Below are 20,840 nucleotides of genomic sequence, written 5' to 3' on the forward strand. Positions count from 1 at the left end.
TGTAACATTTTAAACGATATAGACTATTTACCGGGTTTGTAATAACATGAGCAACACATCGGGTGCCACATGTGGAGCAGGATCCGCTTACCCTCCGGAGCACCTAATATCGCCCCCAGTTTTTGGTGGGGATGGCGTTGCTTAAACTTTAGTTTTCTATGTTGTGTCTTTTGTACACTTATGTGTCTGTTTGTCTTTATCTTTTTTAGCCATGGCGTTGTCAGTTTATTTTCGATCTATGAATTTGAATGTCCCTCTGGTATCTTTCGCCCCTCTTTTAAAGACATCAATTTAACCCATATGGTTCTCTCACGTTTCAAAGTATCAAAGATTTTGAAGATGTCTATTCCGAAGAAACTTTTTATGTTGTCGTTACTTATATATATCATAAATATTCCTTATCCGAAAAAATCGTTTATCAATTATTGATATTTATTTTGTTTCATTATCACCTGTGGTATATTGACATTTTGTAGATGTTTACATTTTGTAGATTTTTAAATTTTGTAGATGTTTACATTTGTTTAATTAAAGGTGTAGTTCGTTACTTTGATCATGAGATACACGAAGACTTAGATATTAGTGACAGGTATTCTAGAGGTTTTTATGGTTCATACTTTTTTTTAATCTTGGACAGTCATCATCAGCTATCAGTGTTGTGTAAATAGAAAAGATAAATAGCAAGTATATTCATTACCAGCCACTCAACCCTCCCCATCCCGGTAAAAATTAAACAAAACCAATCCGCCCGAACATAATCCCCACCACATCCTACCACTAAAATGAAATGGCCGTCCCTTACTTTATAAACTGCTCCTATTAAATATGACGGTAGGACAATCACATTGTTGTACTTTTAGTCATTGAATACTGATAACTATATTTGTACACTTGGACATATTGGGTTATGACCGACATATTGGGTTATGACCTACATTATTGAAAAGTTCATTCATAACTTGAATGCATGATGGACCCAAAATCGTAAGTTTATTTTTCTACTTAACATATTTGTTGTATTTTCAGTCGTGTCCATAGAGAAAGCTTTTATTGTCTTAACATGCCTTAATTTGTTTTAGATCGTTTGTATTTTAGTCGTTTTAATATAATTTGTAGTAAAATAGTGTCACGTTTTATGAGTGACATACTTTACACAAGAATGTTATGTACCTAACACACTTATAATAATGCTTTAAATATTGGCGATGCAAACACACACCAAATGAAATATCGCATTTATTGTTATTACGTGATACATATTTTTTTTAATTTATATTAAGGATCTATTATTATAACTTTGACCTAGTCATACTGTTTCGCATAAAAGAGAAGTCAGTATAAAATTTATCCTCTGACAATGTGAAAGCTCATAAATGTCCATCCTATTACTAGTAAGTTATTATTCATATTAGCGACGGTCGTCATTTTTGTTATGCCATTTTGGTTTTTCCGAGACATTCTACTCAAAAACACACAATCTAAAATTATTTAAACTTTAAGAATTTGTATTTTGTTTTACATAAAATGTATTGAAGTATTTTTACACGTGTTAAATTAATGTCCTAAACTGCAGTAACCGTAATTATAGACATATAGTTATCATGGACTTATACCGTCTGTCAGTTACCGTAATAATAGACATATGGTTATCATGGACTTATACCGTCTGGCAGTTACCGTTATAATAGACATATGGTTATCATGCACTTATACCGTCTGGCAGTTACCGTAATAATAGACATATGGTTATCATGGACTTATACCGTCTGGCAGTTACCGTAATAATAGACATATGGTTATCATGGACTTATACCGTCTGGCAGTTACCGTAATAATAGACATATGGTTATCATGGACTTATACCGTCTGGCAGTTACCGTAATAATAGACATATGGTTATCATGGACTTATACCGTCTGGCAGTTACCGTAATAATAGACATATGGTTATCATGGACTTATACCGTCTGTCAGTTACCGTAATAATAGACATATGGTTATCATGGACTTATACCGTCTGGCAGTTACCGTAATAATAGACATATGGTTATCATGGACTTATACCGTCTGGCAGTTACCGTAATAATAGACATATGGTTATCATGGACTTATACCGTCTGGCAGTTACCGTAATAATAGACATATGGTTATCATGGACTTATACCGTCTGGCAGTTACCGTAATAATAGACATATGGTTATCATGGACTTATACCGTCTGGCAGTTACCGTAATAATAGACATATGGTTATCATGGACTTATACCGTCTGGCAGTTACCGTAATAATAGACATATGGTTATCATGGACTTATACCGTCTGGCAGTTACCGTAATAATAGACATATGGTTATCATGGACTTATACCGTCTGGCAGTTACCGTAATAATAGACATATGGTTATCATGAACTTATACCGTCTGGCAGTTACTGTAATAATAGACATATGGTTATCATGGACTTATACCGTCTGGCAGTTACCTTTTCAATTAAGTGGGATATAAATACGCAGCCACATTCGGTCGAAATAGACAGTCATGTTTAATCCGAAGCCTCGTATATGTGAAATTCCAGAATCTTTGTACGCTAACGAACCCTTTCAATAACTTTGTTAGTAGTTCGATGACGGCCTGTTGCATGGTGAACAAATTTATTATCTGCAACAATTTCAGGTCTTGAATCCAAGTTTTGACGGAAAATTCTCTCCAATGACTTTTTTTCGTAGGAAATTTGTAAGAATCACATGTCATTCTTCGGAATTGTTGGTATATGTTAACGTAACTTAAGCGAAGCCTCTGCATGAAATACGTTCCTTGGTTACTGATTTTCCATCTGTTATATTAGGATGTCTATAACATCATTTACAGACATCAATTTAACCAATACGATTCAAAAGTATCAATGACTTCGAATATGTGTATTCCGAGAATTTTTTTTATGTTGTCGTATACATCATAAATATTCCTGATACGAAGACAAAATCGTTTACCAATACCTGATACCCAATGTGTTTCATTATAACCTGTTTCATTTTGTAGATGTTTACATTTTGTAGATGTTTACATTATGTAAATGTTTACATTTTGTAGATATTTAATTTTGTAGATGTTTACATTTTGTAGATGTTTACATTATATAAATGTTTACATTTTGTAGATGTTTAATTTTGTAGATGTTTACAGTATGTAAATGTTTACATTTTGTAGATGTTTACATTTTGTAGATGTTTACATTATGTAAATGTTTACATTTTGTACATTTTGTAGATGTTGACATTTTGTAAATGTTTACATTTGTTTACATTTTGTACATTTTGTAGATGTTGACATTTTGTAAATGTTTACATTTTGTATATGTTTACATTTTGTAGATATTAACATTTTGTAGATGTTTACATTTTGTAGATTGTTTTTTTTAATTAAAGGCGGTATTCGTCACTTTGATCATGAGATACATGAATACTTTGGCATTGGCGGCAGGTACTGTACAGGTTTTTATGGCTCATACATTTTTGGGGTTTTTCCTGGACAGCATCAGCTATCAGTGTTATGTAAATTAAAAAAGATAATGTATTTTCAGTTATCACTAGCCAGTATATTCTTTTTTAACCCCCCTCAAACCCAACTCAAACCCCCGTAAAGTATAAAAAACCGCTCATACTCAATCCCCAACCATACTTAAACAGGAAAATCAAATGGCTGTCCCCTACATTATAACCTGTTCTATTATATGACGTCACTGCAGTCAATTCAAATTGTTGTATTTTTAGGCATTTCATAACCTAACTATATTTGTACACTTGATAACATACTTGGGCTATGACCTTGTTTATATAATGAAAAAGTTCACTTATAACTTGAATGTATGATATCCCCAAAATCGTAAGTTTATTTATCAATATAACGTATCGCCTTAACTTATTTCCCATATGTGAATATATTTTAATAAAACAAACGATATATTCATTTTGCCCATAACCCAGACTAGGTCGCAAATTGTTAAACATGGGAACTAGGCTCTCAATTTCTTTTTCGCTTGAGCCTAGATGCTAGGTCTCATGTGTTTAAACATGGAATCTAGGCCCTCAGTTCCTTTTTCGCCTGTTTCTACAGGCTAGGATCCATTAGTTTAAACATGGATTCTAAGCCCTAAATTCCTTTTCTGCTTGTTTTTACATCTTCCTAGAGGCTAGGTCCCATTTGTTTAAACATGGGAACAAGCTAAGACTCTCAATTCCTTTTTCTCTTGTCCCTAGAGGCTAGGTCCAATCTGTTTAAACATGGAATATAGGCTCTCATTTCCTTTTTCGCTTGTTTTTGCATGTTTTTAAATGATATGTCCCATGTGCTTAAACATGGGGACAAAACTCTTAATTCCTGTTTCGCTTGATCCGAGAGGCTAGGTCCCATGTGATTAAACATGGAATCTAGCCTCTTAATTTTGATTTTGTATGTTCTTTGTGGCTCGGTCCAAAGTGTTTAATGAACCAACCAACCGATCAATCAATCATTGCATGCATGCATTTTTTGATCCCATGTGTTTAATACGGGGTTCAAGATATCCGTGCAAAGACAATTTGCTTTTGTTCTGATTATTATTAGGTCTTTCCAATTTTCCGTGGAAAGAACTTTTGATTTTGTTCTGATTATCTTTTTTATTCTGCCTAATTTGCTTCTTTCGCTGTATTTTTTTTTTCAACAGAAGAAGCTTAAATGTCGAACAGTTCATACGCCGTTGAAAATGACACTGCTTAAGCGAACACTTGTCTTTGTAAGAGTTACCTCCCTTAACATTGTTTTTCTTGTGTCCGCTACTCCTTCGCAACCGTTACAGAAACCGACAAATTTATTTTACCAAATTGCTCATTATATTTTCAGAATATGAAAACAGATTTTGATCGAATGGTACTGGATACTCCATATGAGGGTTATTTCTCCTTATGCATTTGATATAAGTGATACGCATTTGATACTAGTAAATCATAAGTGATAGAGACGTAGGGTCTTTTAATTTGAGGTCCTTGGTCCAAAACAAAAAAGAAAATTAGGTCAAGGTTATGTTCTAAATTTTTAATTTGGCTTATTATCACTTTTGTTCAAAAACAGTATCAGATATTGACAAAATAGTTTTACTAAATTGTTAGTTTCGACATGTCATAACACATACATTTTAGTTTGAAGGGAACAATGACATAAAAATGGCAGTTCTTCCCCCTTTTATATGTAAAATTAGACGTAAGGTGATACAAATAATTAACCATATATAATAGAGACATAAGGTCTGTTGATTTGAGGTCCTTGGTTTATGAGCTTGAAATTTAAATCAAGGTTATAAGTAGTTTAGATGTTCTAAATTTTGACATTTGCTTTAACTTTATATGTTTACAAGTTAAAGCCAAAGGACATAAAGCCATATGACTTTTGCATTAGCTTGCAAACCATATGACCTTGAAAAAGCCAAACGGAAATGAACTTGTGTAAACCGGAAGTAGCTATTGTTGGTACTTATTTATGTCAAAGTTTCACAGAACCATATGTTTTTGGAATCAGTGTCAAGTAAACTATCAGATAAAACCAGAAAATGATTTTTTCAAACCAGAAGTAACATACTATCTGCCTTATATCAAAGAACAGTTTATAGAAACCAAATATTTTTGGAATCAGTAACTGGAAATGAAATGTTAAACTGGATTTTGTTATTTTAACACCAAAAAGAACGTTTTGGGTGGAATTAATGCCTCTGAACAATTGATTTTTAATTATATTTTTTTTTCTTCTGCCTAATTTTCTTTCTTGCGCAGTATTGTTATTTCTCATGATGTGGCTTCGATATTTGGTGTATGATATCAAACAGTTTATACGCTTTAAGGAACACTTTACCTTGTAAAAGTCATCTCCCCAAACGCTGTTTTTCTTGTGTCCCCTACTCCTCCGCAACCGTAAAAGAAACAGAAACATTTATTTTACCAAATTGGTCGTTATATCTTCAGGATTGGGATGATCATTTGGATCGAAGTTATCATGATACTCCATATGAGAGTTATTGCCGCTTATGCATTTGAAATAGGCGATATGCATTTATAGCTGATACATCATAAGTGAAAGCGACCTATAGTCTTTTGATTTGAGGTCCTTGATCCAAAAAAATTGAAGAAAATTAGGTCAAATGCAAAGGTCAAGGTCATGTTCTAAATTTTGATTTGGCTTATTTTCACTTCTTTTTAAAAATTTTACAAGATTTCGACAACATATTTTTATCAAATTGTTAGTTGCGACATGTCGTGACATAAGTTTTGGCTGAAAGGGTACGTTGACATTAAACATGAGTTTAAAACTCTCGTATATATAAAATTAAGTGTATGGTGATATAACTCATTAACCATATATAATAAAGACCTACGTACTTCTGATTAAAGGTCCTTGGTTTATGACCTTCAAATTGATTTCAAAGTCATAGTTAAATTTGACCTTTCCTCTTAATTCATATATATACACCATAAAGCATAGAAATTGTGCATAAGGTTGAAACCAATATAACCTTGAAAAAGTCAACCGAAAATGACCTTGTAAAAATCGGGAGTAGCTATTTTTAGTACCTATTTAATGTAAAAGTAGATACAACCATTCGTGTCAAGTTAATTATCAAATGATACCAGAAATGATTTTTTTCAAACCGTAATTATCTCCCTTATTTCAAACAAAAGGAACTATCTTGTTTAGATATTAGAAATGACATGTTAAACTGGATTTTAATATTATTATATCAAATATATCTTTTTGGTTGGACTGACCTCCAATTGTTCTCTGAACAATTGGTTTTAATTGTAATTGCATTTGTGTCAATCAAATTGTCTTTTGTCATTTAACTTGTATATTTAATGGCTGTTATTTAATTTCAATCTCTTAATGAAATAATTGCATTTCCTTTGAAGCCTGTCAGTTGAAGATCCAAGAGCTACTTACCCCTTCATACCATACAAAGATTGGGTTTTCATGCCAACACCAGCAATATGGACAAAGGGACCAGAGAAACACTTTCAAGACATTCAAGATTATGAAACCAGAGATAGTGACATCATCCTTTGCTCGTCCCAAAAATCTGGCATGTTTATTAATATAGTTTTTTATGTGGTTCATAAATATAAATAAGGTTGAATGAATGAATGAATGAATGAATGAATGAATGAATGAATGAATGAATGAATGAATGAATGAATGAATGAATGAATGAATGAATGAATGAATGAATGAATGAATGAATGAATATGTATTTGCAAAAGCAAACATGAAATTCTATGGCACTTCATATGATATGCACAATGTGACAAAAGACTGATTACAAAGAACACTACAATGATGATATAACTAACCAATAATGTCCGATCTAGCCGTCGATGCATTTTTCCAATAGTTACAGAGCTTAATTGTAAGCGATTAAGAAGTAGCGTTCAACAATCCAGATAATTTAAAAGATTCGGCCATGAACAATATTAACATGGCAAAAATATTTCTGATTGTTCTACTTGTTGGACATACCAAAACAAAATCAATTCGTTCTTAACACATTGCATGCTGTAACTTACACATAAACGTATTAATAAATATGCAAAACTTTAAATTTTCTATTTATTAGGAACGCATTGGATACATGAAATTATGTCTATGCTCATGAAGCAAACAACGGAGTATAACTCACTTGGACCATGGTGGGAGTTGAATTTAGAGTATCTTCGACAACCGGAAGAGGTGAAAAAAATTACTGGTCCCCGTATATTCAGTACACATCTACCATTTAGTTTCTTACCACAGACACATGTAGACAATGGTTACAAGATTGTTTATCTCAACAGGAACCTGAAGGATAGATATGTATCACTTTACAATTTCTTGCAAGGAAAACTTGGGGTCCCCAAATGGACATGGGCAGAATTCTTTGACGACTTTATTTTGGAAGGTACTTGCAATATTTATTCTGGAAGGCACTAGCAATATTTAGGTCACCGTATGGCCTTCAACAATAAGCAAAGTCCAATTGATATCTTTATATCAAGTTTTTAATTTTAATTATATAACAAGTGCTATATAAATATATATTCTGTCAATCAAAGTATTTTAGAAACCAAGTTTTACACTAACCACCTGCAGACTTGAAGACTACAAATGGCAGTTGAGTCTTATGGATATACCAGGCGAGGGTAGGTGTTAAGAGCATAAGGTCCCATTTCTACGTCAGACGTTTACCTGGTGAGCTGGTAAGATAACTCACACTTTTTTTTAATATTCCAGTGCATCGGTGCAACGTAAATACCATTTAGATATTAATATAACAATGATGATAATTTATCAATTTTGTTTAGATAACTTGTATACTGGATGGTTTAATTACACGAAAGAAATGATTGCAGCTACCAAGAACAAGTCGAACAAAATATTTGCTGTCATGTACGAAGATCTTCTCAGTGTAAGTATGTGCATGTAAATTAATTAGAATTATAACGAGCTGAGTATACCATCTGTAATACGTATAGCTCACTTGATTTCAAATTTTACGGCATTTTTGTTCTAAAAAATAACAATCTTCTATTACAAGTAATTGACAAAGATCATTCGTTTTTTTCTTGTTTGCCTAAATTTCTATACTTATTTTTATTTGCATAAAAAAATCCTTAGATTACCTCTATGAAACATTTATCACAGAACGTTAAATGACTAGCGATCAACGGCTTTGTTTCCAGGGTAAATATTTATCATTGCCTTAAGCTTCTGGTGCCAATGTTTGGGTCATTCACTGTCTTCTGTCATCAGGGTATCATGGGTCATTCACTGCCTTCTATCCCACGGGTATATATCATTCACCAACTACGGTCACATTTTATTGTCAATCACTAGTACTGCAGAATTGCCTTCTGTCACCTAGGTATGGGTCAATCACTGCCTTCTGGCATCAGGGTATGGGTAATTTGCCACTGTCGGTTACCGTTGTTTCGTCAATCACTGCCTTCTGTCACCAAGATGTGGGTCATTCATCACCTTTAGTCATCACGGTATAGGTCAATCAAGGCATTATGTCACCAGGTAATAGTTCCATCAGCGTCTTCTGTCATCAGAGTAAAGGTCAATCACTGCCTTCTGTCATCAAGGTATGGGTCAATCACTGCCTTCTATCACACTGGTATAGACCATTCACCAATGGCGGACGGACACCATGGTTTCGTCTGCCATTTGTCATCAGAGTAAAGGTCAACAACTGCCTTCTGTCATCAAGGTATTGGTCAATCACTGCCTTCTATCACACGGGTATAGACCATTCGCCACTGTCGGGCACCATGGTTTCGTCTGCCATTTGTCATCAGAGTAAAGGTCAATCACTGCCTTCTGTCATCAAGGTATGGGTCAATCACTGCCTTCTATCACACGGGTATATATCATTTGCCACTATCGGTCATCATGCTTTCGTCAATCACTGTCCTTTGTCATCAGAAAAAATGTCAAGCACTTGCTTCTGTCACCAATGTATGGGTCATTTACTACCTTCTGTCATCTGGTCATAGATCATTTACTGTCTCTCGTATCCAGGTAAAAGCGAAATTGGCGTTTCTATCATCTGCGTTAATGTCAATCTGCCTTCTGTCACAAGAATATAGATCATTACCACAATTGGTTCCAAATCATTCGTCAATAATTGCCTTTTGCCACCAGGGTATTGGTCAATCAGTGCCCTTTACCATCGAAGTATAGGCCAATTAATGCCTTTTGTCACCAGAGCATTGGTCAATCACTGCCTTTTGTCACCAGTATATAAGCCTATTACTGCCTTTTGTCACTAGGGTATTGGCCAATTACTGCCTTTTGTCCCCAGGGTATTGGCCAATTACTGCCTTTTGTCACCAGAGGATATTACCCAGTTACTGCCTTTTTTTTTTCTTTGTCTAATATATTCTATTAATTTGTATAGTAGTCCTGTAATATTATGTTGTCATTTCAATGTTATATTTAACTTTGCCATTAAAGTGGGAGGTTTGGCATGCCACAAAACCAGGTTCAACCCACCACTTTTATTCCCTTTTAAAAGTGTCCTGTACCAAGTCAGGAAGATGGCCATTGTTATATTATTGTTCGTTTCTGTGTGTGTTGCATTTTAACGTTGAGTCGTTTGTGTTTTCTCTTATTTTTGAGAAATTGAGATAAGACGTGGCACGGTACTTGTCTATCCCAAAATTCATGTATTTGGTTTTCATGTTATATTTGTTATTCTCGTGGTGTTTTGTCTGATGCTTGGTCCGTTTCTGTGTGTGTTACGTTTCGGTGTTATGTCGTTGTTCTCCTCTTATATTTAATGCGTTTCCCTCGGTTTTAGTTTGTTACCCCGATTTTGTTTTTTGTCCATGGATTTATGAGTTTTGAACAGCGGTATACTACTGTTGCCTTTTTTTGTCACCAGGGTATTGGTCAATAACTGCCTTTTGTCACCAGGGTATAGGCCAATAACTGCCTTTTGTCACCAGGGTATTGACTAATTACTGCCTTTTGTCACCAGGGTATTGGCCAATTACTGCCTTTTGTCACCAGGGTATTGGCCAAGTACTGCCTGTTGTCACCAGGGTATTGGTCAATTACTGCCTTTTGTCACCAGAGGATATTTGCCAATCACTTCCTTTTGTCACCAGGGTATTGGTCAATCAGTGCCTTTTGTCACTAGGATATTGGTCAATCACTGCCTTTTGTCACCAGAGGATATTGGCTAATCATTGCCTCTTGTCACCAGAGGATATTGGTCAATCACTGACTTTTGTCACCAGAGGATATTGGTCAATCATTGTCTTTTTTCACCAGGATATTGGACAATCACTGTCTTTTGTCACCAGAGGATATTGGCCAATTACTGCCTTTTGCCACCTGCAGGGTATTGGTCAATCAGTGCCTTTTGTCACAAGGATATTGGTCAATCACTTTCTTTTGTCACCAGGGTATTGGTCAATCAGTGCCTTTTGTCACTAGGATATTGGTCAATCACTGCCTTTTGTCACCAGAGGATATTGGCTAATCACTGCCTCTTATCACCAGAGGATATTGGTCAATCACTGCCTTTTGTCACCAGAGGATTATGGTCAATCAGTGTCTTTTTTCACCAGGATGTTGGACAATCACTGTCTTTTGTCACCAGAGGATATTGGCCAATTACTGCCTTTTGTCACCTGCAGGGTGTTGGTCAATCAGTGCCTTTTGTCACAAGGATATTGGTCAATCACTTCCTTTTGTCACCAGGGTATTGGTCAATCGGTGTCTTTTGTCACTAGGATATTGGTCAATCTTTGCCTTTTGTCACTAGGATATTGGTCAATCACTGCATTTTGTCACAAGGGTATTGGTCAATCACTACCTCTTGTCACAAGAATATAGATCATTATCACAATTGGTTCTTAATTATTCGTCAATAATTGCCTTTTGCCACCAGGGTATTGGTCAATCAGTGCCCTTTACCATCGAAGTATAGGCCAATTAATGCCTTTTGTCACCAGAGCATTGGTCAATCACTGCCTTTTGTCACCAGTATATAAGCCTATTACTGCCTTTTGTCACTAGGATATTGGCCAATTACTGCCTTTTGTCCCCAGGGTATTGGCCAATTACTGCCTTCTGTCACCAGAGGATATTTCCCAATTACTGCCTTTTGTCACCAGGGTATTGGTCAATAACTGCCTTTTGTCACCAGGGTATAGGCCAATAACTGCCTTTTGTCACCAGGGTATTGACTAATTACTGCCTTTTGTCACCAGGGTATTGGCCAATTACTGCCTTTTGTCACCAGGGTATTGGCCAAGTACTGCCTGCTGTCGCCAGGGTATTGGTCAATTACTGCCTTTTGTCACCAGAGGATATTTGCCAATCACTTCCTTTTGTCACCAGGGTATTGGTCAATCAGTGCCTTTTGTCACTAGGATATTGGTCAATCACTGCCTTTTGTCACCAGAAGATATTGGCTAATCACTGCCTCTTGTCACCAGAGGATATTGGTCAATCACTGCCTTTTGTCACCAGAGGATATTGGTCAATCAGTGTCTTTTTTCACCAGGATATTGGACAATCACTGTCTTTTGTCACCAGAGGATATTGGCCATTTACTGCCTTTTGTCACCTGCAGGGTATTGGTCAATCAGTGCCTTTTGTCACAAGGATATTGGTCAATCACTTCCTTTTGTCACCAGGTTATTGGTCAATCAGTGCCCTTTGTCACTAGGATATTGGTCAATCACTGCCTTTTGTCACCAGAGGATATTGGCTAATCACTGCCTCTTGTCACCAGAGGATATTGGTCAATCACTGCCTTTTGTCACCAGAGGATTATGGTCAATCAGTGTCTTTTTACCAGGATATTGGACAATCACTGTCTTTTGTAACCAGAAGATATTGGCCAATTACTGCCTTTTGTCACCTGCAGGGTATTGGTCAATCAGTGCCTTTTGTCACAAGGATATTGATCAATCACTTCCTTTTGTCACCAGGGTATTGGTCAATCGGTGCCTTTTGTCACTAGGATATTGGTCAATCATTGCCTTTTGTCACCAGGGTATTGGTCAATTACTGCCTTTTGTCACTAGAATATTGGTCAATCACTGCATTTTGTCACAAGGGTATTGGTCAATCACTGCCTCTTGTCACCAGGGTATTGGTCAATCAGTGCCTTTTGTCATTAGGGTATTGGTCACTGAGTGCCTTTTGTCACTAGGATATTGGTCAATTACTGCCTTTTGTCACTAAGGTATTGGTCACTCAGTGCCTTTTGTCACTAGGATATTGGTCAATCACTGCCTTTTGTCACCAGGGTATTGGTCAATTACTCCAGTCTGTCACATGTATTAAGGCGAATTCCCGTCATCAGGGTCAATCGATGACTTGTGATTCCAGGGTACAGGTAAATCAATGACTTTAGTCATCTGTATTTAGGCGATTTCGTCTTTAGGGTTAAAGTTCGACATTGACCTGTAACCAGGATATAAATAAGTCAATGACTTCTGTTACCAGGGTTTAAGGTCAATCAATTACTTCTGTCATGTAATGTGTATGTCTATGAGGGTGAAGTTCAATCAATAACTTTTGTTATCATAACAATGAATAGTTAATTTCTTCTGTCGATATTGTATTGGTCAAAACAGTGACTACTGTTACCAAGTTAAGGCCAAACAATGAATTATGTCAAAAGAATATAAACCAAACAGTGACTTTTATCAACAGAATACAGATCAATCAATTACTTCTGTCAGCAAGTTATAATGTATCAATAAATGATTCGATCACCGATGTATAGGTCAGATAGTTACTGCTCTCCTCAGGTAACAGGTTACACAAGATAGCAAATGAGTGCCATGCAATTTGACTGATTTTTTTATTGTCGGGCAGGCGTTAAGACTTCACTGAATATTAATACAAACACAAAAAGATTGCTTTAAACCAATCAAATGTTTCGGCAAGAAAGATTTCATTTTTCCTCTTCCTTTTTATTAAATTTTTGTGCCAGTGGGTAAATGACAAACATATGTCACAATCGAGGAAAAGATGTAACAACATCACAATCACAACTTTGTTTTTGTATATCACTATTTTTTCCAGGATCCAAAGAAACATATTACTGACCTAGCCAATTTTTTAGATGTCCCATATACTGACGAATTTATAAATGACATAGTAATAAAATGTAGTTTCAAAAACCTGAAGGACCATAAATTAGATGTATGTTCTATTATTGATACAGATAAGAAATCAACGCTGTTCAGGAAAGGTTTGTTTAATTTGACAATTAATTTGATAATTTCAGAAATACATAGAAACAGATCTGAGCAATTGTTATGAGATTGAACCTTGAAATAGCAAAATAAAACTATAGAGATTAACATATTATATTGGCACCTACTACTGATCTAGTGTTGAAGGGCATTTGTTGACTATCTCTTAAAAAGTTGTGTTTTATCTATTTTATTTGAATATCTCTACTTTTGCGTGTTGGCATTAGGTTGCTTTTTCATTATATCCCACCCTCTCTTCTTTCATTTTCGAGAAATAATTTTCTGTAATTTCATAATAATCACTGGGATACTAATTTTTGTTCATGTTATTGGTTCAGGTGAACCACAGGTTTAAATATTCAACGAATTATAAATTGTCCTTAGTTTTGAATGCAGTCTATATCAAAACCACGAAATCACATGTCATAAAAACTGAAAGTTTTTCTAAATCCACGAAAACAGGTACATTTGTATCACGAAAAAAATGAATCTACAGTATGTGATTTCGTACGAATGATTTAAACACATGTAGAACAACCACTGATGCTAAATTATATATTATTTTGATACAATAAATGCGTGATTGTAGGGTTGATTTCATTTTTTTTAATGATACCACAACGAGCGAGATAACTTTCTAAAACATAGGATATTAATATCGGCTTATATGAATTCGTGTTGCTAAAGCGCTGAGAAGTGTGGAAGGTTTGCTCAAGCTTTGCCAGTTACTTTTGTGTCAGTATCAAATGATATATGATGCCAGGAGACATATATTAAAGATCACGATCATTTGATGATTATGTAATGCTAATGGTTAATATTTTTTTTTAAATGCACGACTGTACAAAAGCTAGGGAAACGATATTGTTAAAATTATCATGATACGTAAATAAAAACTTTAAAGGGCCATTAAATGTCAAATTCATGATCACAGTTTTTACTCAAATTCTCATGTTTGATATACAACATACTAAAACGTATATCCAAACTACATAAAGTAAAACATAAATAATCAACAATGCAAGGACTCGATAATATGTATCAACATGTCGTGTGTATGTCTGTCTATACATCATCTAATTAACCATCGAAATGACCTCCGAAGACTACAGACGGTCATATAACCCGATATAAACATAGATAACAATATAAATACATAGCAATCACGTACAATTGGATTTGTCTAGTTGTAGTTCGGTTACATAGGAATTTATCATTTGTTTATTTAAATTTGTTACACAACGTGTGTATGATTATGTTTAATATACTACATGTAGGTATAGTTGGTGATTGGAAGAATTGGTTTACTGTAGCACAGAACGAACAAATGGAAGCCATCTACAACAAAGAAATGAAAGATGTAGACGTGAAATTTATATATGAATAGCTTAATAAATATTGTATCATACTACTAAGCAATTCAGATGGCGCTTCAGATACGACATAAATATATATATAAGTAATAATAAAAGTCATATGAATGTCATTTCACGAAATAAACATGTATTACAGAATTAAAAACTGTATTCTGTCTCATCATTATGATACAAGACCCTCATGGGTAGTCAAGGTTGTTAAAAAAAAACTCGCCAGTACAAAACTATCGTGTCTAGTAACAAATGGATACATATACATAGATTACCATGTCCAACGAGCAAGGGTGTCACTTGCGGACAGAGATGGGTCCGATTACTTTCAATGTAATTGATTAAATTACAATTACTTTGTCATTTGTACGATTAAATTAAATTAATGATTACATCATTTCTGAAAGTATCTGATTAAATTAATGATTACATTGGCAAAGTAATCATGATTACATCTGATTACAATAAATTTAAAAACAAAACATTTTGAATGATGTGAATGATAAACGTTCAATATAACTATAGCATTTTTGAGAAAGTATTTTATTTGGTTCAATTATAAAATGATAACTTCAAATTAAACTTCATCTATTTAAATAAACACCAAATTTAACTACATATATATACATTACACTTTATCACCAATTATCTCTGAATTATTTTGAATTAAATTTAATAAAGATATATCATAAGAGTTTTTTGTTTGTCTTCTGACCTCTTTCATAATTTATATGTATTCCAAGTTGCAGTTTATGGAAGTTTAAATATGGATGAAATAAAGTTACCAGTTAAAACTATGTTTTAATAGAAATGTTTAACTAAATTGTAAACAATATGTTAGTACTAAAAATCATTTCATTTTACATGTCCAGTCCAATTTTTTAAAATTCTAAACAACATATTTGTCCAACTTTTAATTTAGTTTGTGCTAATTAGATAAATGTTCATGTCTGATTTATGTTTTATCATATATATTTCCCTACAGCTATACTCAATTGGTAATTGCAATAAAAACAAACCTTAATTAGTCTCCTTCCTGTCAATTGAATGAATGAATTCAAAGTTGACAAAAATCACAAAAATTAACAAAAGATTATAATTCAGGGTTAAAGAAAAGTATTACTTGAATATAACAGTTATTATCAAATATTAATATGAAGATCATTATAAAACGATGAATATACATGCATGTACAATATCTTTTACCAAGATAAAAGGTATATAATTGTATTATATGTCTCTGCTTAGGCTAATGATGACTTTTCAATACTGTAACAGTTTATTTTTTACTAAAGTAGATATGCTTAAAGTAACCAAACCATTTTAGTATGTTAAAAATTTATCAAATATGAATAACAAAGAGGTTCATTTAATGACCAAAAACACGATTTTAGATTTTTTTCATTGTAATCAGAATGTAATCACAAAGTAATCATAATTACAGGGTATTTTGAAAAGTAATTGATTAAATTAAATTACATGTAATCAGATTTTTGGCTGATTAATGATTACACTGATTACTTGAAAAATTGTAATCAATTACAGCTGATTAACGATTACAATTACAATTACCCCAAGTCTGCTTGCGGAGCAGAAACTGGTGATTCCTCTTAATCTTTTGACATTAATGTTTTTGTGGGATATTTTAATCTTAAAGTTTTTTTTTATGTAATTATTTTATAACTGGTATTTGTCTTTTTTCCCTTTATATTAAGGTCATTTTACAATGTAGATGAGTATATACTGGATAAGAATACAATCTATCAGTTGACAGAAAACATTTTTTATAATTATAAAACTGATTGCATCATTGGAGTACAAGGCTTGATTATTATGGTCAAAGAAATAAGTTTAGAATTTATGAATTGTTTAAATGTTCATACTCTACTCGGTGTTGCAGTGCATATACCTAATTTATGTATGGAGTAAATACGTTCTCATCTAAAATTAAAAATTCTCATTCACGGCCATTAGACATAGTTTATACTCAAATATGCCGAAGTATTGCTCGTAAGACCAACGCGGATGTGAAAATACGAGGTAAATAAAGGAAAAAATGTTTTTCTTTTTATTGAACTCTTTAAAATCCTGAATCTGGCATAATAAACAGCTGGTATATACGCTGAACTCAATTTTAATCAATTAACTTGCATTTCTCAGGTCTGTGTGTCTGCATACGAACCTGATGTACATATATGCAAACCCTGACATTTTTCTAATACATTGCATCTGTCAGGTCTGTATGCCTGCATACGAACCTGGTGTATGCAGAACAGCCAATATTGAATCAAATGTTGTATTTCGTAAGTCAGTATTCCTGCATACGCACCTGGGTGTTTGCAGAATCTTCAATGTAATGCATACGAATCAGGTTGCATACACGCATGGTGTTGTCAAAACTCTTCACTTCAGTAGTTGTGTTTAACACTGATTTCGAGTTTGTTTATTTTAAACTACAAGTCTAGTGTTGTATTCTTTGACTTTTTATCAATTACCAATACAAAGTATAAAAAGACTATTTTGTTGCTATCATTTTAAGTGTACTGGTTAAAGTAGCTCGCGTAATTCAAGACCCACATTGTGCTATCCGTCTGTAATTCCATCCGCCTTAGATCACAAGGTCCCTGAAGTCATTTAAAATTTTGTCAACAACTTGAAAGTACAAATAATGATCGCCTCATTTTTCCGTGATTTTAATTTACTTGCATGTGAATAAAGCGATTATAGTCGTGGAACTTAAGAATCGGTTTTCCTTTCAGATAAATAACAGTGAACGATTTACCGGATTTGTTTGTAAATCAAGGCTTTTCTGTTTACATGTGTTTTCTCAAGAGGTTTGTCCACTTCAATCAATTTCATTGTAGATCTCGGGTGGCGAATTTACCTATCTATTATCTTTTATTCTTTTTGTTATTAACTGTTTTAAAAGTTACTTTCTTTGAGTTATTTCCCATTATATCTGAGTTATCTCCCTTCGTGTGGCAAAGTTTTAAAAAAATGAATCAAACAAAAGTTTTCTGTTTTTTTTTTTTTTATAAAATACAGCCGTTAAAATATGATAAAACACACAAATTTTCTATATTAACTCCAAAACTCTGACAAAAGACTTACCAATAAATAATTATACTACAACTTGAAATTTTCACAGTTCATTTCATTCAAATAATATATTGTGGGGTCAATTCTGGTTTGATTTCAACGAGTTTGATACGATTAGAAGCATAATCGTCACCAGTTTATTTGTTTATATTTAATTTCAGTTGAAATAAATACGAGCTTTATTATGGATGTTGCTAAACGGCAAAACAGGAAATGGAACGGAATACGGAACGGAAACGGAAAACGTAAAGAGAATGAATTAATAATGTATCTTTACTTTTTGGTTATTTTATCTACATAAGCATGTTTTATATAGTATTACACATTTTCACAAGGAAAAACCCAGAGGAATGAATTTAAAATAAAAGATTTTAAAGCATAAAATTTTTGAAATAATTACCCGGAGATGATGAGTATATATGGCAAAGTATTAGGTGCAAAAATTCGATATTTTTCATTCAAATGCAATATTTTATATTTAATTAGTATATATCTTCATTTAAATGCAATATTTTTTCATTTGAATGGTATATTTTTTCATTTAGATGCAATATTTGTTATTGAAATGTTATATTTTTTCATTTAGATGCAATATTTTTATTCAAATGGTATATTTGTTCATTCAAATGTTATAAATTTTCATTCAAATGTTATAATTTTTCATTCAAATGGTATAATTTTCATTCAAATGCAATATTTTTTATTCAATTGATATAAAAAATAAGTTGGATGCAATATTTTTTATTTAATTGGTATAATTTTGTTTTGTTTTTATCTATATGCAATAATTGCATTATGGGAAATTATTTGACGTCTTAAGGTAAAATTTGCAACAACGTTTGTGATTGGTTGATAATTGTTTGGATTTCTCCCCTTTCTTTCTAAACATGGGTGACCAATAATTTAAAAAAAAACGCTTCAGAATATCGCCCCTCTAACTAAATCTGGCGTTCGTGCGAGTCCTGCACTGGCTGTTTTATGAAAATCTTGTGGTCCAGACTAGTATTTTTATGGCAAAATTTCGATGGTCACAACGTTCGGGCTACTTTTTGAAATTTTGGTAAAGTCATGGGTACGTCGTTCGTGCGATTCAGGATAGTCTGTTCGAATTTAAAAATAAAAGTTTGATCAATGTCAATAAGATAGCACCCAACAACAACAAAAATTCAATATAGTATCTTTTCTTGTATAATTGAAAACGTAAAAGAAACCTAATAGGGCAATGGTGTATGGATACAATCCGATATTGAAACCAGGTAACTAGAATATAAACTTGTATATTTTTTTAATTTTAATGAAAAAAATTGACAGAATCTCTCACTATACAAAGCCTTTCTCAACATTTTACAATACTCAAGGATTTGTATAGCTAATCCATGTAATACTGAAGTATGCTGTTTAGTATTTACATAGAAAAAGCATTATATCTCCTAGAATTTAAATCAATAAATACGAATTGATGTGCAAAAAGTGGCGAACAATTATTAGCCTACATGGATATATACGATTTTCACAGTGCCCTCACTTAGTTAGTCGTAGTCATGTCCTGAGGTTTTCAAAATCAAATTGTCTACGCTGCATCAAATATCATGCCACTTAATTCCTCTCTAAAACTTGATTCAATTCCAGACCTCTCAATTTTGTATAGTCAGCTATAAAAGGCTGCGAAATGACAATGTAAAACAATTCAAACGAGAAAACTAACGGCCTTATTTCTGTACCAAAAAATAAACGAAAACAAAATATGTAACACATAAACAAACGACAACCACTGAATTACACCATCCTGACTTTGGACAGGCGCATACCTATAGAATGTGGCGGTGTTAAACATGTTAGCAGGATCCCAATCATCCCTTTAACCTAGAAAAGTGGTATAACATTACAACATAAGAACGAACTTACTATAAAAATCCGTTGAAAAGGCGTAACTCCTTAGATGGACACAAATAGAAGTGGACATGGTCGGGTACTTGTACTTCGGCTATATGTAGGATGTAAATATCAGTAGCCATGCTCAGTTAAATTAAATTATATTATTAACACATATATCTCGTATATGGTGAAAAAGATGAAAACAACACGTTTAATAATTTCTTGCGTCCGAATCGCTTTTTCTGGATTTACCTTCATCAGGAACGCTCAAAGCAAAACATTTGAAATCTGAAGATATATAAGTACCGAAACTGTTGAAGAGTTATAGGTCAAAAAGTATATCCCTTTCTCTGCGTATTAAAACTTTCGGAGCAATTCACTTTTTCATGATGTCACCAGTTGTATTTTGGAAAGAAAGTTTTATTTAAAGATCTATTGTGTAATAGAGATCGACGTAGTCTCTAACTAAAAAAATGTCTTTACTCACTCTTAAATTTTTAATATTTAAATCACAAATAGTGTTCATCCCGAATAACCGTAAAAAATTGTGCAAACTCATTTATTCCCGGTATGATAATTATAGATTATTACATGGCATTTTCCATATGGCCCTGGTATCAGCCCTAGACTCCCATATCAAGCCAGAGGGCTTGATATGGGTCGTGGGCTGATACCATGGACCATATGGAAAATGACATGTTATAATCTATTTATCACATATTT

General features: G+C 33.4%; 1 protein-coding gene across 1 annotated transcript; it reads left to right on the top strand.

Moving 5' to 3' along the window:
• The first annotated feature begins 919 nt into the window (after positions 1-919).
• On the top strand, positions 920-15,297 carry LOC139500973 (sulfotransferase 1B1-like). Its single transcript, XM_071289910.1, has 6 exons — positions 920-984; positions 6,928-7,097; positions 7,629-7,949; positions 8,353-8,456; positions 13,604-13,772; positions 15,054-15,297. Exons 1-6 carry the CDS (start codon positions 968-970, stop codon positions 15,161-15,163), a joined length of 891 nt encoding a protein of 296 aa, XP_071146011.1. The 5' UTR covers positions 920-967; the 3' UTR covers positions 15,164-15,297.
• Positions 15,298-20,840: the final 5,543 nt, after the last annotated feature.

This window comes from Mytilus edulis, chromosome 13 (assembly GCF_963676685.1).
Source record: "Mytilus edulis chromosome 13, xbMytEdul2.2, whole genome shotgun sequence".
In the NCBI taxonomy this organism is placed as follows: Eukaryota; Metazoa; Mollusca; class Bivalvia; order Mytilida; family Mytilidae; genus Mytilus; species Mytilus edulis.